This window comes from Sturnira hondurensis, unplaced genomic scaffold (genome assembly GCF_014824575.4).
Source record: "Sturnira hondurensis isolate 20B ecotype Veracruz unplaced genomic scaffold, ASM1482457v3 Scaffold0006505, whole genome shotgun sequence".
Taxonomy (NCBI): Eukaryota; Metazoa; Chordata; class Mammalia; order Chiroptera; family Phyllostomidae; genus Sturnira; species Sturnira hondurensis.
In genome coordinates this window covers 972,103-995,742 of record NW_028079136.1, presented here as the reverse complement: position 1 = coordinate 995,742, position 23,640 = coordinate 972,103, and the positions used below count along the sequence as shown (strand labels likewise).

Sequence of the window (23,640 nt, the reverse complement as noted above, 5' to 3'; positions counted from 1 at the left end):
CTGTCACACCAGCCCAGCACCGTGCCACCGTCCCTCTCCCCATTCATGGCCTGCGACCCAGGGTCCTCCCTGCTTACCCTCGGGTCCCCGTTCACACACTGCCCCTGCTCCCGGTCTCGCTTCCTCTCGTCCGACTGCCGCTTGAGGCCCCTCACTGAGGTGTGCCGGATGATGGTGGCCTCCCTGGGCAGAGGCGGCACGGCCGGGGGCTGGTCCTCGGGGCTGTAGAGCTCGGGGAGTGGGGGCCTCGGGGGCGCCTCGTCTTCCTGTGCAGAAAAAGGAGCAGAACCAGTGCCCAGTTGAGAGGGAGTGGGAGGAAGGATGCCGAGGGGCCCCACTGCCGTGGTGGCCCAGAGCGCCGGAAAAGGCCACCTCGGGCCTGCAGAGCAGGACCGCTTCCGCCCAAAGATGCCAACATTTCCCCGGGCCGAGCTGTGAAGAAGGTGATACCTCGGCTCTAAATCCATTTTTTTCTTTTGGATTCATACATCTTCCATCTTTCAAGGTGTTGCCTATATGTACAGTGTCCCCAGATCCAGGACTCAGGTCTCCTGGCTCCGTGCTCTTACTCCACTCGTTTGCAATGCACGGTTCGTGGAGCCGGCCAGCTGCTCCGCACTCGCTGGGAAGTCTGACAGCACCCCCGCCCCGGGCTCAGCCCCACTCCAGTGCTCAGACTGCGAGGGTCTCGGGACTGCTGGAGAGCTGAGCCAGGACAGTCTACCTACTCTTGCCCTCTCCATCAGAAATGTGAACAGCTACAAAGTATCTCCTCTTTGCCGACCTGGGGGCAGAACAGGCCATCAGGACAGGTGACTCACTGCCTGCCCCACAGCCCACTCCCTGGGGACGATGGATGCCGCTATTTTCCTCAAACCCCACTCCACCCCAACTCCTGCCGGTCCCTAACACTCGCTGAGGGCTGTGGTTTCTCTACAGATCAGCAGCCTGGCTCCCAGCGTCCACAGACGCCTCCTCCTGGGACTAATGACCATTGAGGGGGTGAGGACCAGGGTATGGGAACCTGTGTGTTTAAGCCACTGCTCCGGCCTCACCAGACGTCTGAGGCACTCGTGGTACCCAGGCAAAGCTCTTCCACACAAAATCCTGGAGGTCCCCCTCCCCAGGTGTCTTCTGCTATAGCTTCTCAGTCACTCCGACTGGACCCCTTGTGTTCTCCAGCCAGCGCTGGCCGGGCCCTGGAGACATGAGCTATCGTGTACCTGTCCACATCTGTTTCCTTAAAGTCCCCCGTTGTCCCAGACTCTGCCAAGGGCCTGGCCCCTTTCCATGACGAGCAAGCCAAGGGACCAGCCCAGGCAACCACAAGGACCACACACCTAGCCTGGGGACCTGGGATGAATGTTCAGTTAAGATGACAGATGGCACCGAGAATGGTCAGGAGATGTGGACTGAATCTACCAATACGGAGACCTTGAGCAAATTTTAACACCTTTGGGCCTCAGTTCCCTTGTCTGTGAAATGGGGATTCCGACCTTCCTGTCTATACTCCATGAGGTTATGTCGAGGGTCAGATATCCCACAACCCAGCAGGGTGCTCGCCTGTCGGTGAAGATCAGGACACTCTTCTGCTGGGTGAGCTCACTGCCTGCCACACACCTCCTCTCTACACGGTACAAATCACAAGTCCCGCCTACCCATCGCCGTCACTGCCTTTGCTGGGCCTCAGTTTTCCCCACTGCAAAATGGGAGGGTTGGGCGTGATTATCTCGAAGGGCCCTTCTAATTCTGGCAGTCTGAGGTCCGATGGCAAGCCTCCACTCCTTAACGTTTCGTGGCTCAGCACTCCGGCTGGTTCTATCTCCCCGTGTTTCCCTAAAAACTTCTCTCCTGAGAAGATCTGACCTGAAGACAGAGAGGGACAATCACCTGCCAGAGAGGAAAAGGTGACATCCAGCTCCAGTTGTCATACTTACAACTTTGGGCTTCGTCTTGGTTGGTGACTGAAGAGGAGACGTCACCTTCCTCAGCTGGGGTGGGTGAGGTCGGTACGGCACGTAGGTTTGCAGCTGGGGGAAGAGTCGAACCTCCAGAGGGGTCCGCACGGGGCTGGTGGGCGGGCTGGGCTGTGGGGGCGGCTTGCTCTCCAAAGTCGAGAGCGAAGGCACAGGCGGGGGAGGAAACAAAGGCACCGTTTTTCTCTCTGAGGGGGACAGAGGGAAACAAAGGATGGCATGGAACGAAGACCCGCTTCTCAGGAGGAGTGACTTGACCCCCACCCTCCAGGGTCACGCCCTCGTCCCACGTGCTGCCTGGAGGAAGATGCCGCTCACCCGGATTCTTGACCGAGTCCACCAGGATTCTGAAGTTCTCTTTATTCGCACTCAGGCCTGCCATGACATCTTCAATCCTCCAGAGATCCTTCTGTATCTGCGACTTCTCCTAAGGAAGACCAGGCGGTGGTTCATTTCCTTCTTAGCTCCTTACGAGAGGGTTCTTCTCAGGACTGGGGCTGTCCTGTCAGACAGGGCCCCTCACCCTGGGGAGGCAGCATGTCCTCGGGAAACCGGGGACTACACTCAAGCCTGCTCCACAGCTTCGTACGGATGCACAGACTTGGAAGATGCCCTAGGCCCAGGAGAGAGATTTCTGAGCAGCCCCCACCAGTCCGCCTTGCCTAGCTCCACCTAATTCAAAACCAGACTGCCTTAAACACTGCATGATTCCCCTCCATGCGGCATCTACAGGAGTCTCATTCAGACACAGAGTAGAGGTGGGGGCCAGGGGCTGCAGGGCGGGCAGGAAGCGGGGTGGTTGTTTCATGGGTACGGAACTCCAGTCCTGCAAGATAAAACGGTTTGTGGAGACGGGTGCACAGCAGTGCGAAGACACCGACCACCACCATCGTATACCTGCAAATGGTTAGGGTGGTGAATTTAATGCTGTGTGCGTTTTACCAGTTTTAGAAAACAGACTGTCGTAGGCAAACATAGCATAAGGGAAGAGAAGGCAAGGACTAGAGGTTACGCCTTCCCTAGACTATAAAGAGCATCTTTCAAAATCCTGGCATTTGACGTTTGGTTCAGAGTACAGTAGGCCATGAAAATTATTTGGTAATGAAAAGGAGTGAAGTACTGATAAACAGTATTCCATGGATGAACCTTGGAAACATTATGTTACGTCAAAGAAGCCAGATGCAAAAGGCCACATATAGTATGATTCCATGTATATGAAATGCCCAGAACAGGTAAATCCACAAAGACAGAAAGTAGGTCAGTGGTTGGCTAGAGCAGGAGCGGGAGTTGAGGGTCGGGGTGGGGAGGAACTGTGAACAGGTACAAGGTTTCTTTGGGGAGAACCGCACACGTTAGGGGAGAACCGCACACGTTAACAGGGAATTAGATGATAAAGCTGCTATTTTACAAAGCTCTGGGGAAGAGCCAGGCTACAGGGCCACACACACTCTCTGACAATCACACCTGAAACTGGCCGGGATGAGGCCCCAGGAAGACATAAGCGGGTCTGCCGTGATTAAGGGATCCCAGGCATCTTTTAATAGACTTGTTTAAACATCAAATATTTTTTCAAATTTTTAAATCACCATAGGGGGGCGGGGACAGAAAGTGTCACATCCGCATCTCCTCTCAGGGCACCCACCGCCCTCAGACAGAAGGGGCCGCACATGCTTAGGGGATCTGTCTGATTCTGTGACTAGACTGTGTGCCCTGCCAGCCCCGCCCCCAGGGGCAGGCTCTCAGCAGATGCTCAGTACACGTCTGTTGAATGAATAAAGGACCAATCACTTAAGAGTCCCTGATCCAGTACTGTCCAATAGCCGTGACATCTGAGGCCTCCCTCCCAATGGGGCTCCGACTCCCAATCTCCCCCCACGGTTAAAACACCAACTCACACCCTCAGGGTTGAGAAGCAAATGACGGACTGGATGCTCAGCTCCTCACGAAGCACCGCTGTCCCCAAACAGACATGTTTCTGAGCCCAGAGAGGGTGTACACACTAACAGGCTGAACTCTGGAGCTGGGGTTCCCAAGCAGAGTGCTGGGAGCAGGTGAAGGAGGGGCGTGGCGTTAAAACCAACTCTCCCTCTCTTTGGGCAGCCGATTCACACACCTTCACCTGCCAGTTCACAGCCCCGCCCCTACTCTGCCTTCCCACCACCCCATGGGTAAGAGAACGGTGATGAAATTCCACAACTTGATGACAAGGTGAGGGAAGCTTTCGGGGAGCAAGGCAGTGGGGTTCTATTCCTGTACCCCCACCCTAGGCTGAGCGGGAAGGCTCCCAGGTACTACATTCAGTGAAGGCTTGAACGCTGTTCTGAAGTAGGGACACCAACAGGTAGCCTCGCCCACCACCGCCCCTCACGTCACCTGGATGTTCTTTTATCCTCTGGCTTCCCCACCCAGGTGGCCACGAAAATCCTCGTAAATAAAGCCACTCATCTTTAATGAAAAGGCGATGAATTTTCTCACAGCCAAGCCTGGCTACAGGGGGGGCGAGCTTCCAGGCCCCCTACTGAGAAAGGGTGCATGGGGCTGCAAGGGTGAGTCACTTGGGACTCTAACAGCTCCCCCGGCCTGGAGTCACACCAAAGAAATCGGCCCACAGCCTTCGCGAAGAAGGGCTTTGTGGGCTTCCCAGGCCGTGGTGGCATTCAGGGAAAGTGTCAGCACTGCCACCAAGCGAGGTGCCAATCAAGCAGCAGGGCCCGGGCTTCAAACTGGCCTGTGCTTTACTGACCGACTAGGGAGTCCATGAAAAGATCTGTACATTAAACCCATTTGCTTTTTGGAGGGGAAAAACGGTTTCTGGGCCTATTGTATATAAAATCACCTGAAATAAGTAAGGCACAGTAGAAATACAAATGGCCAGTAATCACATGAAAAGGTGTTCCACCTACTAGTAATTACATAAATGCAAATTAAAACAAGATGTCCTTTTCCAGCAGGGGGACTGGCCAAAACGAAAGACTGATAACATCAGGTGCTGACGAGGACGTTGGATAGGCAGGTCCGGTACTCCCGTTCCGGTGGGGGCGGGGCGACGAGCACAGCCTGTTAGAGGGCGGTCGGGCAATGCCCACGCCCACGGAAGAAGCACCGTCATTTAAGCCCGCGAGGTCCACTCCAGGCGCCTATCTTGGATAAATGTCATAACTGAGCTGGAAAAGGTGGCTACGCAGATGCCCACCGAGGCACCTTTTGTAAAAGCAGATGACACTGCAGGCGACGCTGCAGGTCCATCAGAAGATATCCACGCTACAGAGTTAAGAACTAATTTCATCTCATTTACTCAGACCAGCCCTTTTCTGTCTTTTCCATCTCATGGCACACCTAAAAACTAATTACTAAAATTCTGTGGCACACCAAACAAGATGCTTTTTACTGACTTGACAAAAATAAAAACAGGTAGAATTCTGATTCATTCACACCAGATGGCTGTTATTGTGTTGGCTGTTGTCATTTTTTTATTTGGCGATCTACGGGGAAGAGGTCAGTGGTCCTGATGAAACAGTATTGCGTGTTTTAAAAATTCTGGCAGCACACGGGTCAAAAACTGCTGACTTAGACCAACGGCGTCCAGAACAGCTTTCTGGGACTGCGGGAATCTCCTCCCACCTGTACTGTCCAGTGTGGTAACCCCCAGCCTCCCGTGGCTCCTGAGCAGCTGAAATGATTCTAGCGTGACTGAGGAATACATTTTTAACGTTAGTTAATTTTGATTAATTTGAGTTTAAGTTTAAATAGCCACTGTATAGGGCAGCATGAACTTAGGAGTATTTTTCCAAGAAAGATTTCCACAACGTAAGGTTATAACAAAAAAGTGGGTCATTGAACAAGGTATAAGAAAGATTCCTCTGTAACTACACCTAGCTCCCACCCCAAATACATTCTGTAATGTGCATGTCTGGAAATGTGAAGAAAGTGCTCGGGTGGTGGTGGGGGGGGGCAATGCTGCAAACGGATGGCCCTCATTACACTGGGGAGGGCGGTGGTCCGGGGCAGAAAGGGGAAGGAGGGGAGGGGAGCTTCTGTTAATTTTTTGTTTTTGCTTCTCATTGTTTGGACTTTTCAAAGAGATGCATTCGTGTGTTATTTGTAGAATCAGAAACATAAGGAATAAACAGCTAAAAAAAACCTACTGCTAAAATTAATCTGGCTCCCGGAAGTCCAAGAAGATACATATAACAGGACAGGACAGTTTCAGAAACTAGTAATGAGAAATAATCATTTGAAAGAGTCAACATTCACCTACTATTTCAAACCACTATGCTAAGTGCTGCAGATACAAAAAAGAATAGGGAAACGCTAGTCGGCTTGGATGAGGGGAAGTTACAGAGAAAAACAGCAGCAGCAGCAGGAGACAGACAAGTCCTGGGAGCCGAGCAGGCCAGCCCGGAGCCACAGACATGAGTACCCACGTGGCCCTGGATCAGCTCTCGGGGACCAGCTCGAATGCTGAGACGAGGGAAAAGCAGGGCCTGGGAGAACCCTCCCAGTCCGGAATTTCCATCCCTTTTGGGGGTGAGGTTGATGTCAGCAGAGTCAACATGTTCATTAAATCACTTGAATGAGGAGCCTTAGCTGGAAGTAGTTCACCATTTAGCAGGCCGAGCCCCAAAGCTGGCCCAGCATCGTGTCTCCCTACGAGAAGCCTCAGTTAATACTCACTGAACTCAAATGCCTGTCAGGGCCCTGGACGGGGAGCTAGAGATCTGAAGCTGGGTTTGAAAGCAGGTGGTTTCCCATTTTTAAAACATTGAGGGTGGGGGGTTGGAGCCTGGCTGGGGACCACGGTGAGCAAACACTGGGCATCTGGAGGACACAACTGGGAGAAGAAAAACCACACGGAGCCTTTCCTCCCTCACCTGAGGGGGCAGAGGCCAATATCAGCTGGGCGGCCTGGTTTCTAAGGATAGCAGAAGCCGGGCACTAAGGCTGCCTTTCCCGAGTGGGGTAGGGGCCACAGCGATGGGTATCTCCTAGCCTGGCTTCCAGAAATGCTAATGACTGTCCGGAGACCAGAGGCGCCTACTGCAGTCACACTAGCTCCTCGGGTGAAGGCTGGATAACATCTAGTTTCAGGAACCTGAGGAAGGAAGGGGGTGGGGCTTCCTGCTGCTGTCTGAGCCAGGAGCTAGGAGGCCAAGATGGGCCGAGAACTAAGAAATACTGATCACGTTCCAGTCTCTGTAAGGGTCTTAAGGTTGGTATCTTGTCTCCTCTCGACACTGTTTTCCCAAATGTAAAACCCTCACAAAAGCGCCACAGAGTTTATCTAAGAGCAGAAAGACAGGGACTGAGGGCAGGGATTCCCGGGGAGGGTCTGGGATGATGCACAGGCTGGGGCCCCCTGGAGGGAGAGAAGGCCCTGGGAGGGGCTCCCAAGCAATCAGCTCAGGCAGCATCAAGGGCCCTGGAGTCACCTGGAAAAAAAAGGCCCTCCTGTGGCGCTCCTGCAGGGTCTGCTTCAGCTGCTCCACATCGCTCTCCAGCTTCAGGTACTCGTTCCAGGCGTTCTCCATCTCCTGTTGGCCAAGGAGACACTTCGGATTCTCAGCCGTCCCCTGCCCCCAGAAGCCCCATGGGCACCTGCACTCCTGCCCACAGCCGGCCCAGCCAGGGGGAGAGGGAAGGGGAGCCCCACAGGTCTCCTCGGGCCAGTCTGATGAGAGAGGGACATGAGCTGTCTTCTCATGCACGCTCTGACCCCAACCCTCCGCACTGTCCTGTCTTACTTATATCGTTGGGGACACTATGGTTCTCAGCCCTGGCAGCAACGGCCTGCCCCACATCAGATGAACAAACAAAGTGGAGATGCTGACATCACAGAATTATCTGCATACAGATCAGGACTGGGCTTCTCTGAGAAATCTGGTCCCCTGAGTGTCACTGTAGCCACCTAGGAGTCGCTGATGGACAGGACCCTAAGGCAGCCCTGGACACGCCACCCCTGAACAAGGTAAGCTACTGTCAGGAGGCAGCTTGCTGCCCCAAGACTCTTGCCCCTGGCCACCAATTCAATTGCAGTGGGGGAGATGAGACGAGCAGCCCCCCTCCCAGCCCACCCAGAGGGGAAGTGTCTGTGCCCTCCCCACCCTCTACGCACAGTGGACTCTCTGGAGAGCTCTGCCCGGATGTGGACGAGGTCCTCCTGCAGCAACCTCTGCTGGTAGGCGATCTTCTCCAGGTGCTGCGGCTGGTCTCGGTACTGCTCCATCTGCCGGTGCAGCACCTCCAGCACGGACTCCAGCTGGTCCTAGGCCAGGCGAGGGTCGAAGTGCAGGATGGTAACGGGACAGTCCCTGGAGGCCTCTCACACCATGCCAGGGGCTAAACCTCAACTGAAGGGGTGTGTGTCCATCTGGGGCCTGACAGGGTTTCTGGGTCCAGCTCTGACTCTGCCCATAGGGTGGCCTGGGGAAAGTTACCCAATCGCTCTGTTCCTCAGTTTCCTCATTTACAAAATGGGTGCAAGGCTTCTGGCTCCTTATGGGATACACAGTGAGGATAAGTCAGAGTCAATGGAAAACTCTTTAAGTTCTTTGGGACAAAGGACATGTAATAAACTTTCAGGTGTCACAAATATAACACCTTGTTAAACTGTAATAAAGAGCCCTAACTGGTGTAGCTCAGTGGCTTGGGCATCGCCTCACAACAGAAAGGTCGCAGGTTCGATTCCCCAGTCAGGGCACACGCCGGGGTCACATGCTGGGTTTTGGGACAGGTCCCCAGTAGGGGGCCTGAGAGAGGCAAGTGACTGACCTTTCTCTGGCTCCTTAAGGTTTCTCTCCCTCTCTTTCTCCCTCCCTTCCCACTCTCTGAAAGTACTGTATTTTGCTAGGTATAATGTGCATTTTTTTGCCCAAATTTTTGAAGGAAAAATAAGGATGCACAGTATACATGGGTAGTACTGATTCCATAGCTATATAAATGTTTTTCATTCTTTTATTTATGCTTATGCATTAAGAGTGTAATGCATAGAAAGCAATAATGATATCCATATGTTCAAAAGTTAATGCCAAAATTCCTTTATAATACAAAAAAAAACAAGTATCTAAATAAATAATGGAATTCAAAATTGAAAATGAAATATTGGGCCAAAATGTGGGTACACATTATACATGGGAGCACATTATATACACATGGCAAAACATGCTAAATAAACAAAATCTATTTTGGAAAGTGCCATAAAGAAAGACAGTCACACTGAGTGTCTAAGAGAACAAACATGCCCCCCACCTCTGCCTCGGTCCATTCCCGCCCTCCCATCCAGTCTTGCTTCCTCTACGGCCCAGGTCCCCAGGTGTCCGGGGGACACCAACACAGACAAGGCAGTGGAGCCCTCCTCTCCCAGGCTCCCCTCACCAGGCCTCCAGGGAGAGGAGGGCCGGAGCAGAAGAGGGGGACGAGAGGAAGAGGGCCGGGGTACCAGGCCAAGACCTCCCTATGAGGTTTCCTCCAGAACCAGAACCCCCTACCCCCAGGAACACCTTTTAAATGTAAAGACACTGTTCTGGGTAGACTAACACCTGCCGTTTGATACCATCCAGTCCATGACACAGAAAAGACCAACCCCCTATTTCGCCCAGCCTAAGATTATGCAAAACTGATACGCACTTTGTTCTCCTTGAGGGCTCGTATCTTGTCTTCCAAGTCCTGGAGGATCCTGTCTTGTTCACAGAAGATGCTCAGTTTCACCTGTGAGCAAGAACAGGTTGGAGAAGGCCTGGGATGAGGAGCAAAGGGTGCGGCCTTGGGGTGGACCCAGAAGGCCTTTGGCTCCAGAGCCATCCAAACCCTGCCTGCAGCTGCCCAGCCCGGGTCTGGAGACAGCAAGTGGCAGAGGACCCAGCCTGCCACTCTGTTCACTCACGTCAATGTCACTCTCAGCAATCTTCACCGGCTTTAGGCTTCGATCCCTGAGGAGGTCCCGGCCTGTCACCTGCGAGGGGAACCAGTTAAAGGGGATTTAACCGCAGGATTTGGGATCAAAGCTCAGGAAGGAAAGTGAGCCCCAGGATGGGTCAGTGGCAGGTACAGTCACGGCACAGAAAGGGCAAAACCTCAGGCACTGCTTGCTTTTATTGTTCAGGCCTATTTCATTTTAGGAAAAAAAAAAAAAACCTTTTCAAGATTTTAGTGGCACTTGTAAATTTCTCAAATTAAAGGAAACACAGAGGTTCAAGTTATAGTATCATCAAGCGTAGCAGCTTCTAGTTGCTCAAAATTACTATGAATCTTGGAAAATTTGCCATTAATAAGAGAGAGTTTTGCTACTGAACCTGGGGTCAAACATCCAGGCCAGTAGGGTGGGCGGACCAGGGGGAACACGCACATCTCCTGGCCATTGCCAAGCCTCAGCTGGAGGAAATCTCTGAGCAGCCTGCCTCCCCAGCCTGACTATCTGGGAAGAGGATCTGGCGGCCAAGGGAAGAAGAACCTGCATAACTGCTGCCTGGGGTTTTCAAAAGATCCCTAGATAAGTGAGGGCAGGCCGTACTTGTCTAAGTTACAAGTCACTCTGTCCTCTCAAAAAAGGAGACCACCAGGCAGGAGACAAAAGTCACCCAAACTTATAGGCGGGTGGGATTCCACATTTCCCGCCCTCCCTTGACCCAGGTGGCAACCTGCCACCCCTCTCTCACTGACCCCTACGAAGTTTAACCCTACGCTGTAGCCCTTGTTTTCATCTCCCCCAAACCTCCTTGCCAACAGCTGTGTAGGAAGGGGGACTTCCACACAGATGTGCCGCCCACCATGGCCAGGCCAGGGGCAGGAAGAGCCAGGTTGAATGTGCCCATTGTAGCAGAGGTCGTCTTGCTGAACTCCACTTGGCAGATCTGACCAGGGAAAGAGGGTGTAGCTAATCATAGCCGAGATAGGTGGTGGTGTGTAGCATGCAGAGTGACCCAGTGTGGACGGACATATAGCTGCTAGAGAGATGGCCCTCACTTTCCCCCTACTCCATCTGGGAGGTCCAGGAAGTTTGTGAGTGTGAATCAGAAACAGAAATATATCGGCATACATTTGCCTCAGAACTCAAGCTCCTTCCACCCCCATGCCCAACTGTCCTATACTCCCTCTCCTTGCCGATCATCATTAGCCAAGGGCAAGAGCAAGGTCAAAGGAGAATGCCTTCTCCATCCATGCTTTGGCCTGAGGACTGAGCCTGGCTGTAGACCTGCCCCCACCCATTCCCACACTCCCTTTGGTCACACAGTAGAGGGCAGGGACCACTGTCTTATTTATCTTGGTGAAGTCAGCCCTGAGCATAAGGCCTGGCACACGGAAAGGCACTCGGCAAATGCTTATTGTATTGCAGGTGGGCCAAAGGGAAATGCTTGTAGGTCAGGGCTGCAGCCTTCCTGGGAAAAACCGAACTCCAGCCAAATTCCGCTCCTCAAACTGACAGGTTACGTACACACACAGTCACGGAACACACTGACAACAGCAACAATCCACAAACACACAGGCTGTGCTGGCTCTGTCAGGGCAGAAGGGGAGAGGAAGGGAGAGGAGCTAATCCTTGTGAACCACGAACAGCTGAACTTCCCAAGCAGGACTTGAAGCTTTAGACTCAGGGAACCCAGCAGGTGGACGGAGGCAAGTCTTCACCCTGCACCATCGTCGTCCTCAATAAAACAGCAGGCAAAGAGCTTGCCTGCCCTCCAAGGGGCTGTCACTTGGCTCATTTCCCAGCAAGACATCATGTTCAAAGTCAGATATGCTTTGGGGACTTTTCCTCCCAGCAAAACTCTTCCCCTTATTTCGCTGGCGCTCTTTACAAATGACGTGTTTTCGATACTGAAACAGCAAGGCAGAGAAGCTAACGGCGCGAAGCCTGGTTGCCCAGCACCGCTGCGGATCAAGTGAGGCACTCCGCACAACTAAGGCATCTGAGAAAGCCGAATCGTTCAAACTTTCTGATGGAAAGGTTACTAAAAGCATGCCTTTCACTGCCTTCGCGGAATGATGGATATATACTCAACGTATCCCCACCTTTTGGGGGGGGATGAATCAGTCATTATTTAAAAAATCGGTAATATAGAATTTCTTAGAAGCTTGTATTTAGGGCTATTTGTGCCCCTTGATGAAAGGCTCCCAAGTTTCTATGCTTTTATTTTCATTTTAGATGGACATGTAATTTTTTTTTCTTTTTTGGGATATTGTGCTAATATCCCCCTTTTCAAAGAAGCAGCTTCCTCTTCTCTCCTATGAACATGCTGCTTTGAAGGTGCTGAGTTAGGAATCCATATGTGAGCTGCCGAGTCTGTTGGGAGTAGAAACCCAACACAGGCAACATCCTTGCTGCTTTCCCCATCTCCTTCCCTCCTGCTGGGCTCAGCGCCCTTCGAGGGAGATGCTCCCACCCTGTGTCTCCAACTGAGGGCCTTAGCACGTCAGTGAAATGTTCTGTCTCCCCCACTAGAGGCTAACCTAATTAGGGGTGACTGTGAGGGCTGTGACCTAGTTTCTCTGTATCCTCAAAGCCCAGCCAGGGCCCCTTGCACTGAGGATATTTGGGAAACATTTGCTCAGTGAGCCTGTGAATATAACAAAAACGAGGGGAGCTGGCTGCACTGAGACCTGCTCCCGTGGAGTGAAGGCCACGGGCTTTTGAGCTGGGCTTCGAGATTGTGTTGACAAAGCTCAGAGGCCCTGTAAGCTCCTGACTTCGGTTCTGTTCCAGAGAGCCGAGGCTACGAAGGCATATTCACAAGCAGTTTATTATATCTAATTTTCCTTTTAAAACCGTGTTTTGTGTTAGCAATGCTTAAATCCATTGAAAACTTCAACAACGGGTCCCCAGCATCACTTCACCAGAAAAAGTGGAAGTCATGGGCACTTCTCCCTTTGAAAGAATGTCTGCATCAGAAAGGAACGGAAGGCCCTCCAGGCACCTTGCTCTCCTCTCCCCACACCCCCAGATGCCCATCCTCAGGGCTCAGGGTGACTGGACACAGCTCGCGCTTCCCAACCCGCAGCCTCCCTCAGAATGCAACAAACTCTGGTGGTGTTTCGGGCACTAGTTCTGCATCAGCCAGAGCGGGGAGGGGAGGCCCCGTTTTGTTCTAGTCCAGTCGCAGACAGCAACACTCTGCCCCGAAGAAGAGCCCCTTCAACCCCAGGTCCACGGTGGGATCTGAGGCCGCCCCAGCGCCTCCAAGGTGAGCAGGAGCGACCACTCCCTCCTCCCAAGAAACTCATGCTCGACTGCCCCGACCATGCTGGTCTCTGTCTAGGTCAGGCCTCCCCATGGAGGCAGACAGGCAAGAATGGGGACATGACACAAGCTGGCAGCAAGCTGGGCAAGCCCCCCACCCCCACCCCTCACAGCAGCACACGAGATGGAGGCACAGAACAGCGCAGATGAGAGGCTCAGCCTGGTGCACCAGCCGAAGTGCTGAAGGGGGCTTCGACAGAAAGGAAGTAAACCGAAATGACTTGCAGGAAGCCGGGGGGTGGTCAGGAGAGCCCCTGGTTAAGCAAGTGATGGAATCGGCCCTGAGCCAGAAGCAATGGAATGGCCCCGCCTGGAGACACAGATCCGATCATCTTACGCTTCTCCTGGGCCGACAGCCCAGTGCTGACTTCTTCAGCACTTTGTAAAGCACGTTGATCAAAGGTTCATTATTTTTTATCTGTTCCAAACAGAAAGGCAAATACAACAAAACGTAACAGGTAAGACACCAAACAACACTTTTGAAGGAGCCAGAATTTGGGGAACCAGCGAGGGGAGCCTTAAGGAGGATGGGTGGCTGTGTGACTCAGTGGCGGGGACTCAGCTCTCTTGCACGGCTTCCCAGCTGTTGGGAGCTTTCTGGGGGTCAGTCCCCTCATCTATAAAATGGGGGGGCATAAGTGCTGCCTGAGGAACCTCTGTGCGGGCTGGTTTACGTGACAGCACCGAGCTCAGTGCCCACTTTGTTCTGGGTTCTGCCGCAGAGGGCGACAGGGAACTGGGCGTCCTCCCTTACCCTCCCTCACCCCACGCTGTGAGGTGCCGGGTCTCTGCTTTGGAGTGGGGCCATCACCAGTCTCTTGGATGCCCCTCTCCACACCCGCATTGCATCTAAATAATTATTCTCACCAGTGATCCCACCGCTCACAGCTCCCGTGAGCAAAGATGTCCTCACCTGCTATGGGAGTGAATCCCAGCCCTGGCCTGAACACTGGAATCTCCCAGAGACTTTATCAAATATGATGCCTGAGTCCCACTCTAAGAGACTTGTGCCCCTCACCCCCCAACAGGCTATCCTAACTGTGCAGCCAGGATTGGGAACCAGGACTCTGAAACTGGCTCTCAAACCTGATCATGCTTCAGAATGACCTGGAGGGCTTGTTAATACAGGGATGAGCAAAGGTAGCTTTATAGTTGTAACAATCTTTTGAGTGAGTAAACCTATTGTAATAACCATCACCTGCATGTCTTTTCCATACGAACCACTATAAGCCCATCCCTGTACACAGAGCTGCCGGGTCCCACCCTGCAGAGGTTCTCACGGAGCTGGTCTGGGGCAGGACTCCAGATTTCGCATTTCTAGCAAATGCCCAGGTACTGCTGAGGCTGCTGGTATGGCAGCACACTCTGACAACCATGGCCACGCTGGAGACACTGAGGGGGTTCTGTCTGTCTGTCTGTCTGTCTGTTTGTTTGAAGAGTAATACCTGTGTGTTACCAACTAACCCAGAGCCGCTAAGGAACAGGACCCAAGCGCCGACACTCAGTTAAAGAGCTCTGCTGGTGTTTCAGTTCACGGCCAGGGTCAATAATCTCTTCTCCAGAACACCAGACCTCAAACTTCAGTGTGCCCAACCCCCCACCCCCCGGAAACTTGATTAGAAGAAAACAAAAAACCAAAAGGACAATCTGGGTGCCATTTCCAGAGATTCTAATTCAACAGGCCCCACCAGATGTGCGATTATTTATTAAGCTCCCAGGCAATCCTGAGGCAGGTGGTGTCCGGGACCACCACTTCAGAAACTCTGCTCCAGGAGCTGACCCTGGAAATTCTCAACACAGAAGCCCTGGCCCCAGGATTGAACAGTCGGGAGGGGTCTGGAGGCCAGGTACCTGCGGCCACTGATGACCTACTTCTCACCAGGGACAAGAATCTCTCTGCAGCCGACTGCAACCTCACAACCGACTCTACCTACAAAGGCATCACCTGAGCAGCTTTCAGCTCCCCGCCCCCCCACCCCACCTCCCCATCCCAGCTGTGCTTCGGAGCCGCATAAAAACACATCCAGCTGTCAGCAACAGCTCACCCTACCTCCCTCTTCAGACCTAGCTGGGGGTGCAGGATCCTGCAGAGCAGGTCTTCAATGCCAGAGTACAATTCAGTGGATACACCTTAGGGGCAGGCAAAGTACATGGTACGTAGAAGAAGGCAGGTGTGGAGTTAGTCACCGGGTTCAAATCCCAGCCAGGTAATTTTGTAGAAGTTACATCTCTGAGACTTGGGTTCCTGGGTAGTAAGGTGGGACGGTAATTCCTACTGCTCCAGGATGCCCAGAGGATTCCAGGAGACAGGAACGCCAAGTGCCCAAACACTGCCAGGCGGAAACAGGTGCTTAATCAATAGAGGACTCCTTTCCACCCTGGCACTGTCGAGTAAAATGCCAGGGAAGTAAACATTTCCAAAAGGACATTAAACAGAGCGTCTTCTAAGACGGTGGAGCACGCCGTTGCAGGCTCCCTTGGCATGCAGCAGAAATGCTCGTTTCAGGAAGGAAAACCCCCTCAGCGTGGGGTGAAGCTGACACCACCCACTGATTCCGGAAGCTGAGTGCCTGCTGATGGCAGGGACAACGGGCTCTGGATCCTTAAGTCTGTGGCCTTTGGGGCCGGGACGTTAGGCCAACCTAGTGGGGATGGAGAGAGAGTCCTTCTCCAGATAGGCTCACCTCCTTGCTCTCCTCACGAAAACTCAGGAGGGACCTTTCACAAGAAGCTGGTGACAGTGGGAACAGTGCCTGTCACTCTAGCACCCTGAGGCCCATTTAATTGTGTCTTAGGGGCCCCAGCTAGGCTCAGCATCAGCTCATTTTGTCTAGCAGGACACGGGAAGCCCGAGGGCCTCAGGGTGTTTCTGGCCAGCCACACAGCCCCCGAACTGCTGCCCAGGCCTCAGGGGCACCCAGCCATGCAGAGTTCACTGTGACCTGTGGTGGCCCTTTCGAAGAGTCTTTCTTCTACTAAACTGAAACCAGTCTACTTGTGGCTACTCTCCACTGTCTTAATTCCCCCTCAGGGCCACAGATGGCACCTGGTAATATTTCAGAGCTTTACAGCCTATGTTTACGTCTTCCTCAAATCACCCTCACCTCCTGCCCTGGGGCTGTGCCAGCTGCTAGGTTTCTTGTCTCTGCCCAGCATGCCCTCCCAGTAAGGACCCCCTACCCCCTCACTCCAAGGGGAGGCTAGGCTGGGAGGAAATGAACTTGGATTTGCAGGTGGCTGCCTTCCTTGGCCATGTGGAGGCAACCTGCACACTAAGGAAAGTAAAATGGTGACAATGTGGCCTGAGCCCTGAATGTATATCCCTTTGTGGCCTGACAGGTGGATGTGGATTTTAGATACCTGCACATAAAGGCATCCTGCCTATCCCCTCCCCAGCCATGGTTCTCCCAGGTCCGCATCGCCTCTCCTTTGATTCTAGCCCTTCCTCCCTAGTCTGGACCCTGAAATGAGACATGTATCTGGGAACGCTCTACACCAGCTGGTCAGAGCAGAGCAGACTGCTGCCTCCCTGATCTGAGCACTGCGTCCGGTGGAGGCAGGCCAGGTGGGTGGGGCCAGCCTTCTGGCAGCCACACCAGACTGGTGACTCACACACAGCACAAACCCCAGCCTCTCTTCCCACACAGACTGTTGGCACATTTATCTGGGGGACCAGTTCTGAAAGGAACCAGACACTGGAGTAACAGCCACAAGACCAGGGAAAACGCTTGGCATCAACACAGCTGTTTTTCATGGCAAACAGTAACAACTTCCAATTACTAATGTTCCGGGCACATATGGCTCCTCGCTAGTGACACGTCCCAAGGATACACCTGCATCTGTCACATCAAACCCATTTCCTGAGAGGCATAATGACCCCAGCTGAGTTCCACACAAAACCCAATTCTTCTGGGTCCACAGTAGCAGAAGCAGCATTTCAAGAGTCTGGGAGGCAAGGTTATTAAGAGCACGGGCTTCAGCGTCAGAGCAACACCCAAATACGGACTCCCCAGAAACTATTTATGGGGAAGAGCATCTCCCTCTCAGAGTTTCAGTGCAGAACCACCTCCCTCCCAGATCCACTGCAGGGCTCACACACTTATCAGGAGTAAAACCCAGTGGCTGGCGCACATCACACCCTCTATTGTTATTAGGCTTCTGTTGGCCGTGAGGACACACAGAGACTCCTGGCAGGCTCTGCCCTGCTATAGTGCCTTAGTTTCTCTCCCTCTAAACTCCCTTTAACTCAAATCCCACAATCGTGAAATAAAAGAAAGCTGAGTTGGATCTTTCCTCCAGGACTGACTGTGCGCTGTAGCTATCCCATACAAGCAGGAGTGGGAAGATACACATTCCTTCTTTTCTGGCCTGAGGGCGTCCTTTGGATCTCTCACGCGCTGTGCACCAAGCACCGTGAGGAGGGTTTCATGGTACGCCTGCGCTGCTGCTGAGCCGGGCCTCTGCCACGGCCCCGGGAACTCGGATGTTGCAGGTTCCTCCTGCGCCCACTGCACGACCCCAGAACGGGGGTGACAGAAAACAGCAGCATGGTGACTGGCGGCAGGAAGGCCGGGACCAGGGTGTGGCAGCACTCACGGCAGACGGAAGCTGGGGTGTTGGGGGTGCTGGTGGACCTCTCCCCGGGTCAGGTGCAGATGGTGGGTGTGCTGGAGGGACCCTTCCCAGCCCCAGCAGCGCATAGGAGGAGGGGCCCGAGTGCACAGTTAGCCCCAACCACCACATGCAAGCACTCCACACCCCGAGGCATCACTACCATACGTACAATACTCGCTCACGCCAGGTAAACTAGAAAATGCCCTGCATCTGACACAACCCTGTTTTGCTCATGTCCAAAACCAAGTCAGACTTTCATTCACTGCACCTTCCTTCCTCAAGCCTGGAATAGAATCTGGGCCAAATGATCTACCGCCACCTCCCCCACTGCCCCAGCCATACCAGCTTCACCCTGGCTCTCCTCGTCTCCCTCCATCCCTGTCCTGGCCATCTCAGCCAACCTAAACGCTCTGGATCTCCCCCACACACCATCTCCCTGGAAGCCTTTCCAGCATCATGGCCCTTTGATCCTTGCGACCTCAGTTCTGAGTGCCGGGCCAGATCACTTATTGTTAGTAAGTCTTTTATTTGGAGATGTTTCCTTTCCCCAACCCAGAGAGCCTCAATTTTACTCTCCCCTCTCCCCTAGGCATCTCCAGAGCTGGGTACACAGCAAGTGCTCAATAGAGACAGAAATTAACTAGTTGGTTTCTAAATGGGCCTCAGTATGGGGAGCCCCCCCACCTGCTGCCATGGGACCTCATGTTCACCCCCCACTTCTATAAGGCTGGATGACAGTCCCCGTGTTCAAAACCTCTCCAGCAGGTACACAGGGGACTGGAGGAGGCGTGCCCCGGTGGCAGTCACCTGAGTGCCCTCCCGCAGCCCCACACCCACCCTCTCACACCTGCAGTTAATTAAAGGTCACATTCCTCCGGTCTATTTCATGGCTCAGGCATAAGAAGTGCTTTTCACAGTGGGAGCTTTCAGCCCCTGAATGCAACAATAGCAGCTCTTTCAAGCAGAATGCCTCTCAATTCCACGGCTTTCTCTTTCTCGGGCTCTCTGTGCTGTGCAGGCTGACTGAGAACCTGAAGCTTTATCACCTACTCGGATGGACCAGTGATCACCTCCTAAATGGGGATGGGAGATGACGGCATCCCCCAGAGCCGCATAATTCCACGTGGAACCTTCTCCCCCAGTGACGAACAATCCACTGACCTGCTTTGTGACCAAAGACACACATCAGTGGTGCCCAGTGAATCAAACTCCCCCCCGCCCCCCGACCCGGAGGCTTTGCAGAAGCAATCGGTTATTATTTGCAGGGACCTTTGGGTTCTGACCAAGGACAGGAAGAGATCAGAATCTTGTGGCCTCATTCAGTAAGACAGACACCTTACAGCAGAATTCACAAGAAACTGAGCCCAGGATTTGAGGCTGTAAGAAATAAAACTCTTCTGATTCAGACAGCAGCCGTCTCCATTGGGGATCCAGATTTAATCAGACCTGCACTGTCTTTGGCTTGTGCTTGGCTACAAAGGAGCTGACTCTCTCGGAAAGGTGAGTGTCCAAGGCAAGCAAGACCCCTGACGTTGCTCACCTTTAGGTCCAGGTACTCCAGGTCTTTCTTCAGCTGGAGGTAGGTGTCATCAGCCTTCAAAGGAAGCAGAGAGAGAAAGAAACCAGTTATGGACACCGAGAGTTTCCATGTCCTGGGGCTCCATGAACCATGTAGTTGGCACAGCATCCGGGACAGGCGGCCACAGCCGATCAGCACATCCAGGGCGACAGGAAGCGCAGACGTCTCGGGGCAGCTCGGAGCCCTCTCTCGGCACGGTGGGTCGTGCAGGTCATTGTGGGGAAAGCCAGCTTGTCCCCTCATTAGCTAAAGGGGACAGTTTGATGGCAAGGAGGGGGACAGCACACATCCCACCCGAAGGCTAGGACAGCAATGCAACTGAGGCGGCAGCGATCTCCTGAGACAGGACTACAGATTCTCCCTGGAAGGGCACCTGGTACCCCTGAGCGTGGGTCCCATCGATTCCCAGTCCTCCAGTTTTTGTCATCAAACCTTGGCACTGGGTCATTCACATGCATGAAGCAAAAGAACCCTGACTGGTTAGGTAAATGCCTAGAGGAGGCAGGGAGATGACCTAGGTGGCCCAGGGAGGTCCCCTTAGGGCCTTGGGTTTCAGAATGCTAAGCACCAGCAGCCTCTGGAAGTTTCCTGGAGGCCTGGGCCTCCTTGCTCAGCAGAGAGTCCACGTGGCCAAGTCAGGGGCTAGCCCACCTGTTGGTTTGTATCGTCTCCGACAGCCTGGGGAGTTTTTCAGAATAAGTACCAGGAAAATCGAGAATAAGGGAAAGACTGCTTCCCTAGAACATGACTTCCCGTGTCATAGACCACGGGAGCTAACTGAGGCAGAGGGGTGAGAAAACTTAAGAAGGGCAGTCCAGGCACTCCCTCCCCAGCCGAGTGAGGGAACTCCCAGCACGCCAAGGTGAGCTATGGCTGGGAAGGGTCCCTGCTATCAGCTCTGACGTACAACACACACACAAAGAAACAATGCAAGACAGTCAGGCAGTGCTTTGCAGCATGAGACGGCTGGAAGGACCATTGCCAGGGACTCTGGTGTCTTGTAAGATCTTATCTCTGTTCCTATGCTGTCCCCTTATGCAACCCTAGGTTCCTTAATCAGCCCAGTCCCCTATACACGTTCCACAGCAGAAAGGACAAAGCAATGGTATGAAATCATCAATACATCAATGTTATTTAAATAACAAATAAATGCTATTTAAAAATCACCCAAATTCACAACTTAGGGTTTCTGTAAGTGTTTCCTCATATTCATGTTTCTAAATACATTTCCGAGTCCCTCAGGTCCCACTAAAACAGAGAGAGTAAGAAGGTGACAATCCCATCACCCCCCCCTCCTGTCTTCTGCCTACTTCTGTGCAGCTCAGAGGGACCAGCCTGGTCTGGACCAGCACCTTCTTTAAGCTGCTCCAGATGCTGGGGTGAGCAAACTGCCTGGACAAACCCCACGTCCTGGGAAGTTTAGAACACTGTGCCAGGAGGGATCTGGGTTTCAGATGTAACTGAGGGATCCCGGACAAGTCACCTCCCCTTCTCGATCCACTGCCTATTGTGTGCTGCTAGCTCCTGTCCCACCTGACCTCCCCCAGGTTACTGCCAGGTTCCAGGAAAAGCGATGCAAGGCTGCTCTGTCAACCAGCAGGGCACTCTGCCTTCTCCCTCCAGGCTGACACACACCTTTCGGCATCCCAGGAGTGCCTGAGGTGGCAACAAGGACGACAGCCAGCACAGCCCTTGGACATGACCACACACACCAGCCTGCCGGTCACTACTCACAGCCGAAGAAGCCACAGTTCAGGTCCCACCCATCACATGCAGCCTCCTCCCTGGCCAGGCACGGGCCCCACCACTGCTGTAGCATCTGGCAACAGCATCCAGAAGCAAACAGGCAGGGAAGGAGGGAGAGCCAGCCAGCAAATACAGACCAGTGCATGGGCACGAGGGAACATAGGCCGGGTGTCATGCCCTTGCCCCCGGGATGGCCCCAACCCTGAGAGAGCCCACCAGTGCTGACCTGGCAGGTAGGAAAGGTCAGCTGGTGCTGCAGTAACTGGCCGACGGCAAAATTCCGCACACTGGCCAGCTTGGCCTGGTGCCGCCGTAACTGGGAGAGGAGCAACGAGAGCTGCCCCAGCTGCAGGTGTGTAGACACAGCACGAGGACATTAGCCACCGCAGGAGCACGACGCTATAATGACTCTTCGCCCCGTGCCGGGGCAGCACTGATGTGACACCGTTAAGTAATTACTGCATTAATTCTGTCATTAGGACAAATACAGGCACTGCCAGAAAGGGGCTGCAGAAAGTACTTTTTTCAGAAAACAGCGACCAACAGTGCCCCTCACCCAGACTCACACTTTGAAGAGAGTTAACTAATCAAAGCAAAGACCAGGAGAGGAGCTAACGGGAGAAACACAGGCGGCTGGAAAAGGCGCCCGAGAGAGAAGAAAAGCCCACATTCTCCTCCACTTCCCCAAGCTCTTCATCGGATCTGGGAAGGAAGGACCCGGTGCCGCCTGGGTGACCCTGAGCAAGTCCTTTGGCTTCTCTGAGCCTCAGTGTTCTCATCTCTAAAGTGGGGGTTGACAGCTGCCCTGCAGACCAGAAATGACTGGCTCAGGGAGAAACACGAATGAGAGGAGCCCTTTGCAGGCTGTACAGACCATTCACCTGGAGGGGGAGGTGAAGCCCTGCTTACCGATTTTCCATGTAAACTGGGAGCGCTGACGGTGTGGGTCATGTAACCCAAGGAGGGCATGGAGCGGCGGTCCACGTGAGAGGAGCTCTGTGGGTGGGGAAACAAGACATCACACTGAGGGCCGGGTGAGGGGGCCGGGCAAGGGGGCCTCAGCCCACTGCACGCCACTGCACTGCCCTGAGCCTCGCTCTTCATCTGTGAAATGGGGACGTGCACCTTCTCCCTCAGGTTGCAGCAATGATAAACTGTGAAAGCCCCCTGAAGAGTTCAAATTTAACCTTGGGTTACAATAAATAAGTAAACTGGTTCAACACTGACTTTCCAGGCTTCTGAGCTGCAAGGAAGCAGGTTCCACTCATGTGGCCCCATGCAAGTTAGTTCCTAAGGCCTCAAGAGGTCTCATCTGTGATGTGGGCATCGTCCCAGCACCTGCAGCAACCTTAGGGTTGTTGTAAGAGCTAAAGTAAAGCCTTCAACACTGCCCCTGACACCTGAAAGTACTGCATACGTGTTACCTATGATTACTGCAAAGTGCTCAAAGTTGTGTTTGAACCAGCTGAGGTTGCTGGCGCCATGATGCTGGACCCCAGCAGCTGGGCAGCACTCGGAGCCTCACCTTGGTGGCATGGCCCCATGCCTTCCTGGGAGAACCCCCCAGAGAGATGTCCACACTCCTCCTCTGGTCCGGTGGCTTCACAGTGACCCTCTCTGCTGGTGTGTGTGGCCGCCGGGGTGGGAAGACCCTCGGAGGCCCTGGGGGAGGGATGTCCGAGGGAGACGGAGGCACTGAGATGGAGCGGGGCACCTCCAGCATGCTCCTGCTCCGGCCCTGGTCGGTGAACTCCGGGGAGCCCGCAGTGATGGGTGCCGTGGGGCTGCCGTGCCGGAACTGCTGCCGTTGCTGCCACTCGTAAAGCCGCCACACGGTGCCATCCCGGTGGGCCCGGCGCTCCTCATTCGACATCTTCAGGTGGCTGGCTCGGTCCTGGGCATACTTGTAGTCACTAGGCAGGTTGCGGGGAGGAGGCGAGGAACCCCCTGAGGGGTGCCGGGTGCTTCTGGGAAGAGTCTGGTAGTTTTCAGGGAAGGGCAGGGACTGGCTGGGACCCTGGCGAGGAAGGGTATGGTCCAGAGGCAGGCTGAGGAGAAAGGAGGACAGATAAGATGACCGGCAAGGGTGTGCCAGGCTTCTGGAAATACAACTAAGTTAACGTACAAAGCCAGGCAGGTGAGCGAACCCTGTAAGAACTCCAAGGGACAATCAAAGCAGACATCCAGGACTTTCGTCTCTTGGCAGAGAGCTCCAAAACCATTTTCCCCTGTCAGCCTCAGAGAGTCACCCCTCAACCGGGCCAACTCGGCTGCCCCATGCCCATCGCTCCACGTACAGCAGGATGGACCCTGCCTTCTCCCATCTGACCCGTCAGCCCCTTGGATGGGCACGCATTTTTTCTAGAGAGAACCTCACAATGTTCCAGCTCACCGAGACTTACCCTCTGCCTGGTATCCTACTGCCAAGTTCTAGAAGTTCCTAATGGAAGCGGCTGATACCAATTCCTTTCTTTCTCTATTCTCTAGTCCAGGTA

General features: G+C 53.6%; 1 protein-coding gene across 10 annotated transcripts in view; it reads right to left on the bottom strand.

The window, feature by feature from the left end:
• The window catches only part of PLEKHA7 (pleckstrin homology domain containing A7), a 200,550-nt gene that overhangs the window by 14,159 nt on the left and 162,751 nt on the right, over positions 1-23,640 (bottom strand). For all 10 annotated transcript variants that reach the window (XM_037049989.1, XM_037049985.1, XM_037049983.1 and 7 more), the window contains 10 exons: positions 22,671-23,193; positions 22,055-22,141; positions 19,361-19,414; positions 9,856-9,924; positions 9,600-9,680; positions 8,089-8,238; positions 7,406-7,507; positions 2,295-2,403; positions 1,938-2,164; positions 78-266 (listed from right to left, as the gene is read on the bottom strand). In XM_037049989.1, the coding sequence (XP_036905884.1) occupies positions 78-266; positions 1,938-2,164; positions 2,295-2,403; positions 7,406-7,507; positions 8,089-8,238; positions 9,600-9,680; positions 9,856-9,924; positions 19,361-19,414; positions 22,055-22,141; positions 22,671-23,193 (1,591 nt within the window). The remainder of the gene's footprint in view (positions 1-77; positions 267-1,937; positions 2,165-2,294; positions 2,404-7,405; positions 7,508-8,088; positions 8,239-9,599; positions 9,681-9,855; positions 9,925-19,360; positions 19,415-22,054; positions 22,142-22,670; positions 23,194-23,640) is intronic.